General features: G+C 41.2%; 1 protein-coding gene across 1 annotated transcript in view; it reads left to right on the top strand.

Annotated features, from left to right (window-relative positions):
* Window positions 1–11327, top strand: part of TPH1 (tryptophan hydroxylase 1) — a 74103-nt gene extending 62776 nt beyond the window's left edge. Inside the window, exon 8 of the mRNA XM_078782954.1 lies at window positions 11017–11327. Coding sequence (XP_078639080.1) covers window positions 11017–11191 — 175 coding nt within the window. The 3' untranslated portion in view covers window positions 11192–11327. The remainder of the gene's footprint in view (window positions 1–11016) is intronic.
* Window positions 11328–21053: the final 9726 nt, after the last annotated feature.

The raw sequence follows: 21053 nt of genomic DNA, 5'->3' as shown, positions 1-21053 counted from the left end.
GACACTCGTCTACTTCTGCATGTGACAGATGCTGTGCAAAGGGGGTGTAAGAAGGTGACCATACGTACCGTTGATACTGATGTGGTGGTACTGGCTGTGGCTTCATTCAGCAAGACAGCTCCTGATGAGCTGTTGGTTGCCTTTGATGTCGGGTCAAGCTTTCGGTACATAGCTGTTCACGAAATGGTTGCCACATGCAATCCAACACAGTGTCTGACTCTCCCAGTCTTTGACGCTTTCACCGGGTGTGATACTGTATCTGCATTCGCTGGCAGAGGAAAGAAGACAGCATGGGAAACTTGGAAGTCTTTCCCAGAGGTGAATGATGCTTTCAATGAACTCCTAGGCATGCCAAGTGAGGTCAGTGAAGTCACAATGTTACTGCTGGAGCGATTTGTGGTGCTGGTGTACGATAGAACCAGTGAGAGCACGGAAGTGAATGATGCCAGGAAACACAGAAATGTAGAACTCTAGCGAACATTCCTCAAACCCAGGAAGCACTCAAGCAGCACATCAAGCGCACTTGCTACCAGGCCAAGTGTTGTAACCAGGCATTGGTCATGGATCCAGAGATGCCAGACCCACCTGACTGCGGCTGGACAAAGGAGACAACTGGGGGCAGCCTCTTTGGACCACTCTCCCTGAAGCATCAAAATCGTGCCATGAATTGATCCACTGTGGCTGCAAGAAAGGGTGCACTGGACGCTGCAAGTGTGCCAAAGCTGCACTCAAGTGCAGTGCACTGTGCTTCTGTTCTAGAGACTATTAGATTTTGATCATTACCAATTTTCATCATTGCACTTGACTTATTGTAAGCTTTTGTGGACATACTTGGTTGACTACAGTTATTTTTTCAGAGGTTTTTGCATCATTCCTTGCAGTGTAAACACTTTTTTTCATCATTTCTGGTCTTTGGGTGTTCTGTACCCATCCCTGTACCTGAAAGAATTAAGTTTTAAAAGTTCAAATGAACTTTTTCCAATAGCAGTTCCAACTGTAGTATCATAAAAATAGATATTTAACGTAATTTGACCTTGACCTTGACCTAAATGCATGTCCTTGAGTTCTGGTGATCTCAAAAGTATCAACAAATGAATGAGCATCCCCAATTTAGTTGGAAATGACACCTATAATGTTTTTCTACACTATTTGGTTCCAAAATTAAGCACGTTTGAACATTCGACCCGGTGGACTGGTGGCCATTTCGGTTCTGAGAGGTCAAATCTGACTTCCCTCCACATCTGAAAATAAACCTTATGGTATGCACTAACTATGTTAGAAATTTCATGCTTTTCTCATAAAATGCACAATTGTTATAATATGAGAGCTTATCCGCCGTACTATGACGGGTAAAATGGTTCGATCCACCGCAGTCGCTGCTGCATCATCGTGCAATAATGTAAACCCGAAATGAGTCGATTTGGGTATTTTACAAAGCAAACTTTTTTCACTTACTTGCTTTTCTTGTTGTTTCTTGCGTTTAAAACAACCACTTTCCATCTTACGGAACGTTGCTACAATGGAGACCGGAAGGTGATGTTAGCCGAAGCATCACTGGGTCTTCATCGTAGATTAATTTCCTCGAATATTTATTTCATCGTAAATTTATTTCGTCGTATATTTATTTCGTCGTATATTTATTTCATCTGATATTTATTTCGTCGTATATTTATTTCGTCATGTATTAATTTTTTTGTATATTTATTTCGTCGTATATTAATTTTGTCATATATAGTTATTTTGTCATATATTTATTATGTCGTATATTTATTTTGTCGTATATTAATTTTGTCGTATATTTATTTTGTCGTATATTTATTTTTGTCGTATATTTATTTTTGTCGTATATCAAGAGGTGCCAATTTGATTCATGCACCTGCATGAAGAAGTAAATGTATTTTATTTGCCAGATGTAGGGCACCCCTTTATTTAAACTTTTCTAAAGCATTACTTGGTTACTCCTAAGAACACAAGGGTAGTCCAGCATGCACACGAGATTTTTGAATGTCCCTTATTTTCTATTGTTCGGCATTTTCTATAAGCTATGGAATGTCCCTTCTTTTCTATACTTTGCCACAGGGCACATACCCTTATATAAAAGGGCCTTTTCTATGCCCCTGACATTTTTCACAACATTTAAAATTTAAAATACAAACATACATTTAAAATATCAACAAAATGCATTTGTTCATCATACAAGACTTTATTCAAGACGATACAAAAGACTTGAAAAAGTAAGGGGAAAATAATTCAACCCAGGTGGGATTCGAACCTACTATCCCCAACTTTTGGAGCTCGATGCTTTATCCATTAGGCCATTGAGCCAGCATGCTATAATTTTTTTATGCCTCCACCCCGGAAGGTGGCCGGAGGCATGATGTTTTCGGGTCGTACGTCTGTACGTCCGTCCATCCCTCCGTCAGTACAGGCTAAACCTCGTTTTTCTCAGCAACCATATGTTTGATTGAGACGAAACATTCAGGGTAGGGGTGACACCCATGTAGAATGTTTCTTTGATAATTGTGATGTCATAGGTCACCTGGTAGGGCAGCCATCTTGGATTAAACGCAAATAATTAAAAATATATTTATCGGAAACCGCTGAATGGAAGAAATTGAAACTTGGTATATTGTCAAGTACTCCCAATTGGGAACAAAAGCATGACAATGATGACATCCTAGGTGAAGTGGTATTCCAGGCAAAACATTTTAAATCTAATTCTTTATACTTAAAATCTGAAATTGCATGGACATGATCTTTGACCAATTTGTATTGAAATATTAAATTTATGACATCATAGGTCACATGGTTTGGCAGCCATCTTGGATAGAAAAACGAACCTTATCCAATCAACACGAAACTTCACAAACGTGATCCACTACCCATACATATGCAGAGTGCACATTTTTAAAGGTCATATGTCTTGTGGTATGGCAGCCATATTAGCTTGAAAGGCAATATTTAAAAAAATTCCCTTCTCTGAAACTGCTTCACCGATTGATGAGAAACCTGTCATCTCTGGTGAAAATGTGATATTGAAAACAGCTGAAGGGATTTCGATGAAACTTTTTTATTTTTAGGACAGTGAACGAGGTCATCTACCCATTGTGGGACTTTGCGGAGGCATATTGGCGACAGTCGCATTGTTCTAGTTTAAATATTTTAAAGAGGTATAAAGTGTGTATATATGTATATAATATAATATATATATATATATATATATATATATATATATATATATATATATATATATATATATATATATATGTATATATATTATACCAGTGGAAGCCGACAAACGAATTTTCAGTCCCTATGTTAAAGTTACATACAGAGAAACGAACCCATATAAAGGGAGGGGTACTTTGTGCCTCCTTTTGATTATATTCAAGATGAAATGAAAGACTTCAAAAAGTAAGAAGAAAAAAAATTATTCAACCCAGATGGGACTTAAAACTACACTCCACAGCGTGGGAGTCTGATGCCTTATCCATTAAGCTATTAAGCCAGCACGTAAGATTTGGGTAATAAAATTTTGAAGAGTTATAAAGTATGTATATATTTTTATATGTTTATTTATGTGTATATCTATATATATATATATATATATATATATATATATATATATATATAATATATATATATATATATATATATTTAATTTTAAGCAAAAACTATAGCACTTAGGTGGAATTTGTTTCCAAAGCCATTAACTCGACCTATTGACCGATGTATATTTCAAGTTTCAGCTCGTTTCAATGTATAGCCCTTGATATATGAGCGCCAACACATTTTTGGTGGACGGACGGATGGATTGATGAACGGACGGACAGACACCAACGTGACTTTGAGGGTTTTCTAATTAAAACTCAAGAATGCGGAAACAGATGTTGGTGAAATTTGGAACATATTAGCTCGACGTATAAAACATTTACTTCTGAAATTTACAGCCGATTTTGTCCAGTAGAAGCCGAGAAACGTATTTTCAGTCCCCATGTAAAAGCTGCAAACAGAGAAACGATCCCTTATATAAGGGGGGGGGGGGGGGGGTGTGTGTACTTTGTGCCTCCCTTTCATTCAGCCTCCTGTAAAAACCAATTACACGTCATTTGTGGTTGCGTGATTGCGTCATTTTGACGTGATAATACCGATCCTCCCGTAAAAGGTCATGTGATTCGTGTGGTAACTGCTATGTCACTCATTGCTTGTCCGGTATTACCGTTTGGGTTTTTAATTAAACGTTTGGTTATTTATATTAGATCTTGAAATCCTGTATCTCATCTCTGCTAACTTTGAGACAACAAGGAAATAAATAATAGTAATACTAGCTTTCTAAAGAAAGAAAGAAATAAATTAATGTATTGTTTGTTTTTTGGCTCCCTCTGGAGTTTGGGTTCTGGACAAATGTCCCGTTTGTCCTCCCTTAAATCCAGCCCTGCTGACAAATCTCACACTCTTACGATGTCTCTCCGAAAAGACCGACTGGACAACCCTCCCATCCACTTTCTGAATAATCCTCTCCAATAAGTTCTGTCACTAAATCTCTTGGGTCTCACGATCTGCCACGATCTTTCCTGGGAAAACCACATTTCCAAGCTGGACTTCAAAGCCAGTCGCCGACTGGGCATCCTCCGTCGTGCGAAGTCCTTCCTCGGCACACCTGAGCTCCTCACCACATACAAGGCTTTCATCCGCAGCTCAATGGAGTACTGCTCTCCCCTCTGGGCTGGTGCTCCTGCCTCACACCTAGCTCGGCTTCACGCTGTTGAAACCAAAGCATTCAGAATCATTGGAATCTCCTACGATGAAGCTAACTCCAAGGGCTTCACTTACTCACCGCAGGCAGGTTGGTGGTCTTTCTGTCTTCTACCGACTCCTCTCTGGCCTTGCTCCCCCAGCTCTATCTGTGCTCTGTCCCCCAAATATTGCTGCAGGTCGCAAAAGATCTGCCATCAACCCTCTCATGGTTAAACTGCCAAAATCAAGACTCTGTGCTCACCTTCACTCCTTCATTCCCCTTTTCTCCCGCCTCTGGAACAAACTCCCTCACTCTCTTCAATCCCTCTCCTCCCTCCACGTGTTCAAAACAGCTAATGACCACCATCTCTTATCTTCCCCCATCCAAAACCTTGATCTTTTCTGCCCCCATTAATATACCTCAAACCCACCTCATTCAAATTCCCTGTTTTCTTTACTGAAAGTCCGAGTAGTGTCTCTTTGTTTATCCCGTGTATCCCCCCCCCCCCCCCCACCCCCAACCCTCTCCCTTCCAAAGATCTCCCGACGTCCCTGTTCTCTACTGTTGTTATGCTTCCCTCTCATCTCCCACTCCATTTTTACCTTGCGCTCACGAAACGAACAGCAGGATTAGGCATTCGGTTGCGTACGTGTCTGAATTTTAAAAATTCATTTTCTCGGCAACCTTTGGTCCGACTGACATGAAATTCCTCCGATAGAATATTTTAGTGAATATTATGACGTCATAGGTCACGTGGTACAGGCGCCATCTTGGAAAAACGATACACCGCTATATCTTCTAAACCGCTCAATGGAAAAAATGGAAACATGTCTCATTGTCAAGTACTCACCATGGTGAATATGGTATGTTGATGATGATGTCATCGGTAGTTTTATTATTATGTCATAATTCGATAAGTACAATGCTTGATTCTATCAGTATTAAAAAAAAATTCTCCGCAATTCTTGGTCTGATTGACATAAAACTTTCACCATAGGAGCACCTCCACCTGTAAAATATTTTAATGATAACTATGACGTCATAGGTCAGGTGGTACAGGCGCCATCTTGGAAAAATCTAAAAACGTTGCACCTTTATTTCTCGAAAACCGCTCTATGAAAAAAAATTAAACAAGGCTCATTGTAAAGAACTCCACATGGGGAATAGGTGTTGTTAACGATGACGTCATTGGTGCCATAATTATGACGTCATTATTCGACAGGGACAATGCTTAGTCTGATCCGTTTGAAATTTATTGAGCATGATCTATGCAACAATTATTTACAGAATATAAATTGATGATGTCATCGCTCACGTGGTCTGGCAGCCATATTGGATCAAAAAAAACAACGTTCAAAAGCAGAAGAGTTGGCTCACACCAAGTTGACTGCGCAGGGTAAGTATTCTACGAATACCATCTAGTTGATGAAGTGGTCGAATACATTGGATTCCTGGTCTTGACGATGTCGAGTGGGCAATGTTAGATGCTCAAATAAAAAGCTTCTTGTGGTGCTTCAATGACATCCTGGTACCAGGTGATCAGGTGAAGCATTCACATGCCAGGAGCTCCAATCTCTAACCAGGTAGTTGAAGTCCCCTGTCATAACTATATGAAGCTCCAATTTATGATCGATGCTTCTGTAAAGCTTATTTAACTGTTTCCCATTAAAGTAACTCCTCGATGGACTGCGGTAAACACATCACATGAGAAGTCTCTCCCTTCCATGCGAAAAAAACACAACACCAAACAGACTCGGTGAAACTCCATTCAATGTCCATGTCAATCCCCTCCGACGTTGTCTTTACATCTATTAAAACACCCCGAGTGTTGCTTTGACGCTAAAACTTCGAAGCGCTAAAAAGATTACATCTTGCGTATTATATATTAATATTATTATATCAAAGTATATAATTGAAAGAGAGGTTCTCGTGATTCCAGTGGGCCTCGCCTTTCGTTCAGCCTCTGTGATCATGATCACATCTGCGTCAAAATGCTCAATCATAACTACCTCATAACTACCAACTGCACCATCTTGTTAGGCAAAGAGTCGGTATTTGTGTAAAGAAGTCTTAACATTTTATCTTTCGTTGACGCAGAGTTTTTTTTATACCGTTTGTGTTTCCATCTGTCACTGCTCATGGTGGACTGCCCCACCAACTGCTCCTACACAATCAAAAGCCTAATTAGTCCCCTACCGGTGCACACCGGAGGGGACTATAGGTTTGCACGCCGTCCCTCCGTCTGTCCCCCAGCTTTGTTCCCGGTTTGTTCCCGGCATTCAAAAAGAATCAGTGTTTATGGGGGTCTACTGGGGGTCAAAGTGGATCCAGGTTTGACCCCCCAAAATAGGTCCGTCTGTCAGTCCGTCAGTCCGTCAGTCCATCAGTCCGTCACGCAAAGAACAGTTTTCCGGACTTTCTTTCTAAACTCTTAATGCTAATGATTTCAGACTTGGCACATGGTTTCCTCATGATAAGTTACAGATCAAGTTCGAACTTCACGACGTTTCGATCATTTTTGACAAAGTTATGGCACTTTGAACTTTGGGAATTCTGATAATTCTGATCATCCTCAACTCAGTGCCATTTTAAGTTTTAATTTCCTTTAACAAACATTTTCTCTGCAATAATAGGGCCGATTGAGATCAAATTTTCACCATAGGAGGGACTCGGTCTGTAGAATATTTTAATGGTAATTATGACGTCACAGGTCACGTGGTTCGGCCGCCATATTGTTTTTCGTGAAAACACGAAAACCCCTTTTTCTCTGCAACGGCTGAACGGATCGAGGCGAAACTTTGCAGGCGGAATCGCATACCCACGACGAACAAAAAAGCCAGCGAGCATGACGTCATGCATCACATGGTTTCAGAGTTATGACGTTTTTAAGCATGAACCTTTAAAACAGAGCTCTTCCCTCATTTTTATCCAATCGAGGGGAAACTTCACAGATCTGTTCAGCGTGTCAGTCTGCTAAAATGTCCTTTTGGAATTTGTGATAGGGCACGTGGTTTGGCAGATATCGTTAATTAAACGAAAATATATATTTTTTAAATGGATATCTCTTGAATCGCTAGTACCTCAGACCGTGAGTTGGTAATTATATAATTCACACAGTGCAATACGTGCAGGCTGCTCCACGGAGCGACCTTGCGGGCTTATCAACGAGGCGAGGCATGACACACATGTCTCTCAGCATACCTCAGATCAAGTTTGAAAACCAGCATCAACCGTGCATAAATTTGCATATTCGATCATTTTTGACAAAGTTATGGCACTTTGAACTTTGGTAGGGGACATGTATTGCAGCGCAATACTCAGAATGCTTGTTTCCTTTCGTGCTAGGAACACCATTATGTGTTTTGTTCTCCCGGACTTCTTCCCTAACTGAACTACTTCAGCTTCGAAGAGTTTCCTTTTTCTTCTGCCTTAAGTACTGGATGATGACCACACACATACCTGTGTGAGTACTGTATGGTCTGTTTCCTATCTCGGCTTTTGTTCCTCAATATTACGAGTTTACCCCTGCGGATCACCAAATTTTCCTCTCCATTCCACCTTTTTTAGCTCACCTGGAACGTAGTTCCGGGCAGATTATGAGATGGTGCGTCGTCCGTCGGTCAGTCTGTAAACATGAGCAACTTCTTCTCCGAAACCGCTGATGGGATTATGACCAAATTTGCCACAAATTATATTGTTAGGTGTAACTTTATTGAGTAATTGTTATGTTGTGACTAAAGTTTGTTCCCGGCATTAAAAAAGAATCAGTGTTTATGGGGGTCTACTAGGGGTCAAAGTGGATCCAGGTTTGACCCCCCAAAATAGGAATTTGCTTTTTCCTCTGAAACTACAAACACTATTTTGATTAAACTTCACCACAACCTTCATCACCTGTGATGTAGCAAACCTTGTTCATGGCACTAAGAAAATTGAAGTCTGAGGGTCCTGCATGGGGGGGGGGGGGGGCGGTCAAAGTGGCTCCAGGTTTGACGCCCTCCAGGTCCACCCCCCCCCCCCCCCCCAAAGCACATATTTGCTCTTTTCTCTGAAACTACACACACGAGGAGGTATATTGGTACTGAGGTACTGAGGAAGTATATTGAGTGGGAGGTGGGGGGGGGGGGGGGGGGGGTTGCGTCTCGAAATAGGTATTTTTTTGTTTGTTTGTTTGAAGTCTTATGATTATGTTCGTATGATTATACATGTTGCGCTGTCTTCTAGCAACCATTGAAATTGGTTTAAAATACCTTTAGTCAGTGTAGTATAAACTTTTTGTAAGGGTAGTCGGTGCCTAAACTGACTACCCTCAATGTCTCGCCAGTGGGGAGGGTGACTGTGACACTGCAGGACTAAAAACAATACCTGTTAAAGAGCGGATGAGCTCCCTTGGGGAGCCAGCGGCCATCCAGTAAGGAGATGGTGTCTCCCAAAAAACACCAATCCGGTTGGACCTGTTTTTTAGGTAGTAGGTTGAAGGCAGCAACCACTCAGGTTAGTACTACCGTTCGGATTTAGGTGCATTAATGTGGTGCCCGGAACCATCTCTCACACTCCATGTCAGGATTGCTGGTCTTACTTTCTGTCTCACTCAAGCTACAGCTACCGGCCTAGTTCTAATGTCTTTATTACAAACAAACATCACACACTTTTCATCAAACACTTTTCTTACTCATTTTCACTCCTCACCTTTACATTCTCTCTTTACTTCTCTTTCCTCTCATTTCCCAACTAAATATGAAAATGTCTAAAAAGTTAATGGTCCCTAGTTCCCGGCATTATGGGGTGCGAAGAATCTCCGGTGACTTGCCTGTCTCTGCTACCAACGAAAATGGGGGCCAAGGGGGGGCTGGCTCAGGTAGTAGTAGTATCGGTCCCTCCCAAGACCCTGGCCTGTTGAATGAACGTGACTCTTTTTCCATTCACTTCACCAACATTCGTGGTCTTTCTTCGAATCTTTTCTCAGTTGAACATCATCCAGCAAGTTACTCTCCTAATATATTGCTTCTCTCAGAGACCCAATTATCACACGACGTTCTTCTTAACTCCTTTAACATTTCAAACTACAACCTTCACTCACGATTCCGCGATAAAGGAGGAGTGTGTGTCTACTCCAACATCAACACACCTGCTGTACACCTTGTGGACCTCGAATCTCCAAACGTTGACGTCATCTGGCTGAAGATTTGTCTCCCGACCATCACTATTTTTCTCTGTTTCACTTTTTCCCAATTCTACAAACTTCACAGCTTCCTTTGACTATCTTAATTCCAGCCATGAGGCCATGACATCCCAACACCCTCAAGCAGAATTCCTCTATTTAGGAAACTTCAATGTAGACTTCAATTTAGGAGACTTCAAATGTTAAAAAAAAAAATCACTCCAGATTTCATTATCTGTTTGGTGAGCAAGATCCAATCCTCAAATCCGAAACCAGATTTTGATTTTATGCTTTAATTATTCCTTGAAAGTAGATTGTGTTTCCAAGGCAAGGCACGTTTGAAAAGTGTAAGAGGACTAAACTATGACAGTTTACCTGTACAGTGTAAGAGCAATAAACTATGACAGTTTACCTGTACAGTGTAAAAGCAATAAACTATGACAGTTTACCTGTACAGTGTAAACGTAATAAACTATGACAGTTTACCTGTACAGTGTAAAAGTTATAAACTATGACAGTTTACCTGTACACTGTAAACGTAATAAACTATGACAGTTTACCTGTACAGTGTAAAAGTAATAAACTATGACAGTTTACCTGTACAGTGTAAAAGCAATAAACTATGACAGTTTACCTGTACAGTGTAAGAGCAATAAACTATGACAGTTTACCTGTACACTGTAAAAGTAATAAACTATGACAGTTTACCTGTACACTGTAAAAGTAATAAACTATGACAGTTTACCTGTACACTGTAAAAGTAATAAACTATGACAGTTTACCTGTACACTGTAAAAGTAATAAACTATGACAGTTTACCTGTACACTGTAAAAGGAATAAACTATGACAGTTTATTACTGTAGTGTAAAAGTAATAAACTATGACAGTTTACCTGTACACTGTAAAAGTAATAAACTATGACAGTTTATTACTGTCGTGTAAAAGTAATAAACTATGACAGTTTATTACTGTAGTGTAAAAGTAATAAGCTATGACAGTTTACCTGTACAGTGTAAGAGTAATAAACGATGAAAAATGACAATTTACCTGTACATTGTACACATTTTCTATGACAACTTTATCTCATCCTCTCTCTAACACCGCCATCTTGTTTCGCAGGGAGTTCGCAAAGACCATCAGGCGACCATTCGTTTTGCGCTACAATCCTTACACCCAGGCGATCGACGTCCTCTCAGATGTCCAGAGTGTCTCCAACTTGGTGTCGGACCTTCGTGGTGAGCTTACTGTTGTAAGCAAAGCTCTTCATCAGCTCAGTGCAAAGCCCCGCCCCTAACACTTTATCACTCTTCCTCTTTTCCCCTTATTCTCCCACTTTCTCACTCTTCCTCTTTTCCCTTTATTCTCCCACTTTCTCACTCTTCCTCTTTTCCCCTTATTCTCCCATTTGACTTTGTTGTATTCACTTTCTCACTCTTCCTCTTTTCCCCTTATTCTCCCATTTGACTTTGTTGTATTCACTTTCTCACTCTTCCTCTTTTACCCTTATTCTCCCACTTTCTCACTCTTCCTCTTTTCCCCTTATTCTCCCACTTTCTCACTCTTCCTCTTTTCCCTTTATTCTCCCACTTTCTCACTCTTCCTCTTTTCCCCTTATTCTCCCATTTGACTTTGTTGTATTCACTTTCTCACTCTTCCTCTTTTCCCTTTATTCTCCCACTTTCTCACTCTTCCTCTTTTACCCTTATTCTCCCACTTTCTCACTCTTCCTCTTTTCCCCTTATTCTCCAACTTTCTCACTCTTCCTCTTTTCCCTTTATTCTCCCACTTTCTCACTCTTCCTCTTTTCCCCTTATTCTCCCACTTTCTCACTCTTCCTCTTTTCCCCTTATTCTCCCATTTGACTTTGTTGTATTCACTTTCTCACTCTTCCTCTTTTACCCTTATTCTCCCACTTTCTCACTCTTCCTCTTTTCCCCTTATTCTCCCACTTTCTCATGCTTCCTCTTTTCCCCTTATTCTCCCACTTTCTCACTCTTCCTCTTTTCCCCTTATTCTCCCATTTGACTTTGTTGTATTCACTTTCTCACTCTTCCTCTTTTCCCCTTATTCTCCCACTTTCTCACTCTTCCTCTTTTCCCCTTATTCTCCCATTTGACTTTGTTGTATTCACTTTCTCACTCTTCCTCTTTTACCCTTATTCTCCCACTTTCTCACTCTTCCTCTTTTCCCCTTATTCTCCCACTTTCTCACTCTTCCTCTTTTCCCTTTATTCTCCCACTTTCTCACTCTTCCTCTTTTCCCCTTATTCTCCCATTTGACTTTGTTGTATTCACTTTCTCCCTCTTCCTCTTTTCCCTTTATTCTCCCACTTTCTCACTCTTCCTCTTTTCCCCTTATTCTCCCACTTTCTTACTCTTCCTCTTTTCCCCTTATTCTCCCACTTTCTCACTCTTCCTCTTTTCCCCTTATTCTCCCATTTGACTTTGTTGTATTCACTTTCTCACTCTTCCTCTTTTCCCCTTATTCTCCCACTTTCTCACGCTTCCTCTTTTCCCCTTATTCTCCCACTTTCTCACTCTTCCTCTTTTCCCCTTATTCTCCCACTTTCTCACTCTTCCTCTTTTCCCCTTATTCTCCCACTTTCTCACTCTTCCTATTTTCCCCTTATTCTCCCACTTTCTCACTCTTCCTCTTTTCCCTTTATTCTCCCACTTTCTCACTCTTCCTCTTTTCCCCTTATTCTCCCACTTTCTCACTCTTCCTCTTTTCCCTTTATTCTCCCACTTTCTCACTCTTCCTCTTTTCCCTTTATTCTCCCACTTTCTCACTCTTCCTCTTTTCCCTTTATTCTCCCACTTTCTCACTCTTCCTCTTTTCCCCTTATTCTCCCACTTTCTCACTCTTCCTCTTTTCCCCTTATTCTCCCACTTTCTCACTCTTCCTATTTTCCCCTTATTCTCCCACTTTCTCACTCTTCCTCTTTTCCCTTTATTCTCCCACTTTCTCACTCTTCCTCTTTTCCGCTTATTCTCCCACTTTCTCACTCTTCCTCTTTTCCCCTTATTCTCCCACTTTCTCACTCTTCCTCTTTTCCACTTATTCTCCCACTTTCTAACTCTTCCTCTTTTCCCCTTATTCTCCCACTTTCTCACTCTTCCTCTTTTCCCTTTATTCTCCCACTTTCTCACTCTTCCTCTTTTCCCCTTATTCTCCCACTTTCTCACTCTTCCTCTTTTCCGCTTATTCTCCCACTTTCTCACTCTTCCTATTTTCCGCTTATTCTCCCTCTTCCTCTTTTCCCCTTATTCTCCCTCTTCCCCTTTCCCGCCTATTCTCCCACTTTCTCACTCTTCCTCTTTTCCACTTATTCTCCCACTTTCTCCCTCTTCCTCTTTTCCCCTTATTCTCCCACTTTCTCCCTTTTCCTATTTTCCGCTTATTCTCCCACTTTCTCACTCTTCCTCTTTTCCCCTTATTCTCCCACTTTCTCACTCTTCCTATTTTCCCCTTATTCTCCCACTTTCTCACTCTTCCTCTTTTCTGCTTATTCTCCCTCTTTCTCACTCTTCCTATTTTCCGCTTATTCTCCCACTTTCTCACTCTTCCTCTTTTCCCCTTATTCTCCCTCTTCCTCTTTTCCCCTTATTCTCCCACTTTCTCACTCTTCCTATTTTCCCCTTATTCTCCCACTTTCTCACTCTTCCTCTTTCCCCTTATTCTCCCACTTTCTCACTCTTCTTCTTTTCCACTTATTCTCCCACTTTCTCACTCTTCCTCTTTTCCCCTTATTCTCCCACTTTCTCACTCTTCCTCTTTTCCCTTTATTCTCCCACTTTCTCACTCTTCCTCTTTTCCCCTTATTCTCCCACTTTCTCACTCTTCCTCTTTTCCCCTTATTCTCCCACTTTCTCACTCTTCCTCTTTTCCCCTTATTCTCCCACTTCCTCACTCTTCCTATTTTCCCCTTATTCTCCCACTTTCTCACTCTTCCTCTTTTCCCCTTATTCTCCCACTTTCTCACTCTTCCTCTTTTCCACTTATTCTCCCACTTTCTCACTCTTCCTATTTTCCGCTTATTCTCCCACTTTCTCACTCTTCCTCTTTTCCCCTTATTCTCCCACTTTTTCACTCTTCCTCTTTTCCGCTTATTCTCCCACTTTCTCACTCTTCCTATTTTCCACTTATTCTCCAAATTTCTCACTCTTCCTCTTTTCCGCTTATTCTCCCACTTTCTCACTCTTCCTCTTTTCCGCTTATTCTCCCACTTTCTCATTCTTCCTCTTTCCCCCTTATTCTCACTCTTCCTCTTTTCCGCTTATTCTCCCACTTTCTCACTCTTCCTCTTTTCCCCTTATTCCCCCTCTTCCTATTTTCCGCTTATTCTCCCTCTTCCTCTTTTCCCCTTATTCTCCCACTTTCTCCCTTTTCCTATTTTCCACTTATTCTCCCACTTTCTCACTCTTCCTCTTTTCCCCTTATTCTCCCACTTTCTCACTCTTCCTCTTTTCCGCTTATTCTCCCTCTTTCTCACTCTTCCTATTTTCCGCTTATTCTCCCACTTTCTCCCTTTTCCTATTTTCCCCTTATTCTCCCACTTTCTCACTCTTCCTCTTTGCCCCTTATTCTCCCTCTTCCTCTTTTCCCCTTATTCTCCCACTTTCTAACTCTTCCTATTTTCCCCTTATTCTCCCACTTTCTCACTCTTCCTCTTTTCCCCTTATTCTCCCACTTTCTCACTCTTCCTCTTTTCCACTTATTCTCCCACTTTCTCACTCTTCCTCTTTTCCCCTTATTCTCCCACTTTCTCACTCTTCCTCTTTTCCCTTTATTCTCCCACTTTCTCACTCTTCCTCTTTTCCCCTTATTCTCCCAATTTCTCACTCTTCATCTTTTCCGCTTATTCTCCCACTTTCTCACTCTTCCTATTTTCCGCTTATTCTCCCTCTTCCTCTTTTCCCCTTATTCTCCCTCTTCCTCTTTCCCGCTTATTCTCCCACTTTCTCACTCTTCCTCTTTTCCGCTTATTCTCCCACTTTCTCCCTCTTCCTCTTTTCCCCTTATTCTTCCACTTTCTCCCTTTTCCTATTTTCCGCTTATTCTCCCACTTTCTCACTCTTCCTCTTTTCCCCTTATTCTCCCACTTTCTCACTCTTCCTCTTTTCCACTTATTCTCCCACTTTCTCACTCTTCCTATTTTCCCCTTATTCTCCCACTTTCTCACTCTTCCTCTTTTCCACTTATTCTCCCTCTTTCTCACTCCTCCTCTTTTCCCCTTATTCTCCCACTTTCTCACTCTTCCTATTTTCCGCTTATTCTCCCACTTTCTCACTCTTCCTCTTTTCCCCTTATTCTCCCTCTGCCTCTTTTCCCCTTATTCTCCCACTTTCTCACTCTTCCTATTTTCCCCTTATTCTCCCACTTTCTCACTCTTCCTCTTTTCCCCTTATTCTCCCACTTTCTCACTCTTCCTCTTTTCCACTTATTCTCCCACTTTCTCACTCTTCCTCTTTTCCCCTTATTCTCCCACTTTCTCACTCTTCCTCTTTTCCCTTTATTCTCCCACTTTCTCACTCTTCCTCTTTTCCCCTTATTCTCCCACTTTCTCACTCTTCCTCTTTTCCCCTTATTCTCCCACTTTCTCACTCTTCCACTTTTCCCCTTATTCTCCCACTTTCTCACTCTTCCTATTTTCCCCTTATTCTCCCACTTTCTCACTCTTCCTCTTTTCCCCTTATTCTCCCACTTTCTCACTCTTCCTCTTTTCCCCTTATTCTCCCTCTTTCTCACTCTTCCTCTTTTCCACTTATTCTCCCACTTTCTCACTCTTCCTCTTTTCCCCTTATTCTCCCACTTTCTCACTCTTCCTCTTTTCCCTTTATTCTCCCACTTTCTCACTCTTCCTCTTTTCCCCCTATTCTCCCACTTTCTCACTCTTCCTCTTTTCCGCTTATTCTCCCACTTTCTCACTCTTCCTATTTCCCGCTTATTCTCCCTCTTCCTCTTTTCCCTTTATTCTCCCACTTTCTCACTCTTCCTATTTTCCCCTTATTCTCCCACTTTCTCACTCTTCCTCTTTTCCGCTTATTCTCGCACTTTCTCACTCTTCCTATTTTCCGCTTATTCTCCCACTTTCTCACTCTTTCTCTTTTCCCCTTATTCTCCCACTTTCTTACTCTTCCTCTTTTCCCTTTATTCTCCCACTTTCTCACTCTTCCTATTTTCCGCTTATTCTCCCACTTTCTCACTCTTCCTCTTTTCCGCTTATTCTCCCACTTTCTCACTCTTCCTATTTTCCCCTTATTCTCCCACTTTCTCACTCTTCCTATTTTCCGCTTATTCTCCCACTTTCTCACTCTTCCTATTTTCCGCTTATTCTCCCACTTTCTCACTCTTCCTCTTTTCCCCTTATTCTCCCACTTTCTCACTCTTCCTCTTTTCCCCTTATTCTCCCACTTTCTCACTCTTCCTATTTTCCACTTATTCTCCCACTTTCTCACTCTTCCTATTTTCCTATTTTCCCCTTATTCTCCCACTTTCTCACTCTGCCTCTTTTCCCCTTATTCTCCCACTTTCTCACTCTTCCTATTTTCCCCTTATTCTCCCACTTTCTCACTCTTCCTATTTTCCGCTTATTCTCCCACTTTCTCACTCTTCCTATTTTCCGCTTATTCTCCCACTTTCTCACTCTTCCTCTTTTCCCCTTATTCTCCCACTTTCTCACTCTTCCTCTTTTCCCTTTATTCTCCAACTTTCTCACTCTTCCTATTTTCCCCTTATTCTCCCACTTTCTCACTCTTCCTCTTTTCCCCTTATTCTCCCACTTTCTCACTCTTCCTCTTTTCCGCTTATTCTCCCACTTTCTCACTCTTCCTCTCTTCCGCTTATTCTCCCACTTTCTCACTCTTCCTCTTTTCCCCTTATTCTCCCACTTTCTCACTCTTCCTATTTTCCGCTTATTCTCCCACTTTCTCACTCTTCCTATTTTCCGCTTATTCTCCCACTTGATTTGTTGTATTCATTTGACCGTCCGTTGCTCTGCAGGGAATTGTCGTGGTTGCTCTTAATCAAAACGTGTTGCTGTCATTAGTATGCTTTCTCTCAAATGAAAAATCTGTTTGTTGTTCCCATCTGAGCATTAGATCAAAAGGCTGATGATCATCATGATGAGTCCCAGGTCAATTCCACATTCGCTTTTTACCACTAATTACAGTTGGGCGTTATTACCTTGCGCTCGTAAAGCGAAAAGCAGGGTTAGGTGATCAGGTGCGTACGTGTTTGCATTTTAAAAATCCATTTTCTCGGCAACCGTTGGTCTGATTGTTACGAAATTTTCACCATGGGAATGCCTCCACCTGTATAATTTTAGTGATAATCATGACGTCATAGGTCACGTGATGTGGAAGCCATATTGGAAAAAGGTTGCACCTCTATATCTCCCAAACCGCTCAATGGAAAAAAATTGAAACATGGCTCATTGTCAAGTACACCCCATGGTGAATAAGATACGTTAATGATGATGTTATCGGTACCTTCGTTATGACGTCATAATTATACAACTATAAAGTTTCATCCAATCAGTATGAATTTTCTTTCTCTGCAACTGTTGGTCTGATGGACAGGAAATTTTCCCCATAGGAGCGCCTCCTCCTTTAGAATATTTTACTGATAATTATGACATCAAAGGTCACATGGTACAGGCGCCATCTTGGAAAAAACGAAAAACGTTTCACCTCTATCTCCAAAACCGCTCTATGGAAAAATTGAAACATGGCTCATTGTAAAGAACATATGGGGAATAGGTGTTGTTAATGATGATGTCATTGGTGCCATAATTATGACATCATAATTCAACAGGGACAACGTTTAGTCTGATCAGTTTGAAATTTATTGAGCATGGATCTACGCAACAATTATATTAGACTATTAGAAAATGTAAATTTAGGATGCAATCGCTCACCTGGTCTGGCAGCCATATTGGATCAAAGAAAAAAACCTTTCAAAAACAGAAGAGTTCGCTCGCACCAAGTTGACTGTGCAGGGTAAGTATTCAATGAACACCATATAGTTACACAATGTAAACAGTACCCATACAGTGATGTCTCCAAATGTACTTTTCCAGCAGCGGATATACACCACATGGCCAAAAATATGCGGACACTTCTTCTAATTAGGGGATTCGGCTGTTTCAGCCACACCCATTGCCTACAGGTGGCACCGTCATAGGATGCCACCTTTCCAACAAGTAAGTTCGTCAAATTTCTGCCTTGCTAGAGCTGCCCTGGTCAACTGTAAGTGCGGTTATTGTGAAGTCTAAGTGGAAAAGTCTAGGAGTAACAACAGCTCAGCTGCGAAATGGTAGGCCACACAAGCTCACAGAATGGGACCGCCGAGTGCTGAAGCACGTAGTGCGTAATAATCATATGCCCTCGGTTGCAACACTCACTAATGAGTTCCAAACGGCCTGTGGAAGCAACGTCAGCACAACAACTGTTCATTGGGAGCTTCATGAAATGGGTTTCCATGGCGGAGCAGCCACGCACAAGCCTAAGATCACCATGGCAATGCCCAGCATCGGCTGGAGTGGTGTAAAGCTCACCGCCATTGGACTCTGGAGCAGTGGAAACGCGTTCTCTGGAGGGATGAATCACGCTTCACCATCTGGCAGTCCAATGGACGAATCTGGGTTTGGCAGATTCCAGGAGAACGCCACTTGCCGGAATGCATAGTGCCAACTGTAAACTTTGGTGGAGGAGGAATAATGGTCTGGGTATATTTTTCATGGTTTGGGCTTGGCCCCTTAGTTGCAGTGAAGGGAAATATTCACGCTACAGCATAGAATGACATTCGAGACGATTGTGTGCTTTCAACTTTGTGGCAACAGTTTGGGTCAGGACCTTTCCTGTTTCAGCATGACAATGCCCCCGTGAACAAAGTGAGGTCCATAGAGAAATGGTTTGTCGAGATCGGTGTGGAAGAACTTGACTGGCCTGCACAGAGCCCTGACCTCAACCCCATCGAACACCTTTGTGATGAATTGGAACGCTGACTGCGAGTCAGGCCTAATCACACAACATCAGTGCCCGACTTCACTAATGGTCTTGTGGCTGAATGGAAGCAAATGCTTGCAGAAAAGTTCCAACATCGAGTGGAAAGCCTTCCCAGAAGAGTGGAGGCTGTTATAGCAGCAATGGGAGGGGGGTGGGGGTGGGTCGAAGTCTATATTGATGCCCATGATTTTGGAATGAGATGTTCGACAAACACATACGGGTGTGATGTTCGGGTGTCCACATACCTTTGGCCATATCTTTACACACATATAATATATACACACACACACACACACACACACACCTCTTGAACTATTTATAAAAAAGATCGACATCATTTTTTATTTGAAGTTTGTGAACATTCCTTCAAGGAAATTTTCATTTTTAATTCGGCCTCATACACAACCTCTCTCCAACACTATATACACTATACAGCCCTCCGTAATGCTCTCCTTGTACTAGATAGATTGCATTTTCAAAAGTCTTACAACAAAAGATAATTTCAAAAATATTGCGAACATTATTCAACAAGAATGACCGCACTGTGGTCACAATCTGCGATAAAACCCTTAAAAGGGCCGATTGGGAAACATGAATTTAAAGCGCTATTTAAATAGGAATAGCACAATTGGGAAACACACATTTCATCAGCTATTAAAATATGAATAGCACGATTGGGAAACACACGTTTAAAGCGCTATTAAAATATAACCAGCACGATTGGGAAACGCGCATGTAAAGCGCTATTAAAACATAAACAGCTGATTGGGAAACTCGCATGTAAAGCACTATTAAAATATGAATAGCATGATTGGGAAACACGTTTAAAGCGTTATTAAAATATAAACAGCATGATTGGGAAACGCACATGTCATGCGATATTAAAATATAAACAGCACGATTGGGAAACGCGCATGTAAAGCACATTTCAAAGATCGACCCCAACAAGAACCGCAACAACAACAGCAACAGCAACACAAAGCTTTGTAGACCTGCAACATGTCGCAGATAAAAATGGCAAACTGATTCTTGCACAAGCCTTTTGTGTTGAGTATTTGAGTATTACATGTAAATGTGTTGCATTCTAAGATACCCATTAGCTGGTAACTCGTAAGGTATGGTATGTATTATTGATTAATTCCCTAAATCAAATGTGAGACACATTGGTGAAAGCTTTAAGAATGCAAGCCAAGGAATGTGAACTGTTGTTGGTTAAACAGGATTTGGGAATAAAATCTGATGGGATTGAGATGAGGATGTGTGAGAAAAAGTGTGTAGTTTGGAATATGAGTCTTTGATGTCATGGCTGGGCTTGAGGACCTGTCAATAAACACTTATGTGAGCCTCTGGATCAATCAAACACAGTAAAGTTTTTTCATTTACGAAGCAAGACTGCAAGTTGGTTTCCATAAGTGGCTCAATGATCCCAGATTCAGCAGCAAATGGAAAACTTCCTGAATTCCATAGTGTAAAATTACAGGACAGAATAGACACTGTGGCATATGACACTGTAATTATTGTCTCCTTTTTCACACTCCAAACTCATGGAATAAGTCCTGATAATGTAAAACACACACACACACACACACACACACACACAAACAAACATGACACTGTGGTTATTGTCTCCTTTTTCACACTCCAAACTCATGGAAAAAGTCCTGATAATGTAAAACACACACACACAAACATGACGCTGTAATTATTGTCTCCTTTTTCACACTCCAAACTCATGGAATAAGTCCTGATAATGTAAAACACACACACACACACACACACACACACACACACACACACACACACACACGACACTGTGGTTATTGTCTCCTTTTTCACATTCCAAACTCATGGAATAGTTCCTGTTGAAGGTCAAATCTCTACTCTATTAAGATAACGGAGAGACAGAGACTATCACTTTCTTGTGAACGATTTAATCAAACTTGCTGGAACAAACTCAATTCATTTTAACAAAATACTTCATTGAATATACAGCACAAAAGACATCGAATGAGTTTCTTGCCCTATTCAATGGTACAGCTCCCTTTATACTTTCTGTAGCTCTCTGAAATCCGTGCAAGGGCAGTATAGTAATTAAAAGGTCATTGAAATTGCTGCCAGCCCGACGCCAAAAGGCATATGTTTGTATAT

Source organism: Myxine glutinosa, chromosome 8, assembly GCF_964187855.1.
Source record: "Myxine glutinosa chromosome 8, kmMyxGlut1.1, whole genome shotgun sequence".
In the NCBI taxonomy this organism is placed as follows: domain Eukaryota; kingdom Metazoa; phylum Chordata; class Myxini; order Myxiniformes; family Myxinidae; genus Myxine; species Myxine glutinosa.
The sequence above is the reverse complement of the archived record's forward strand: the minus strand, read 5'-3'. Positions and strand labels throughout refer to the sequence as shown.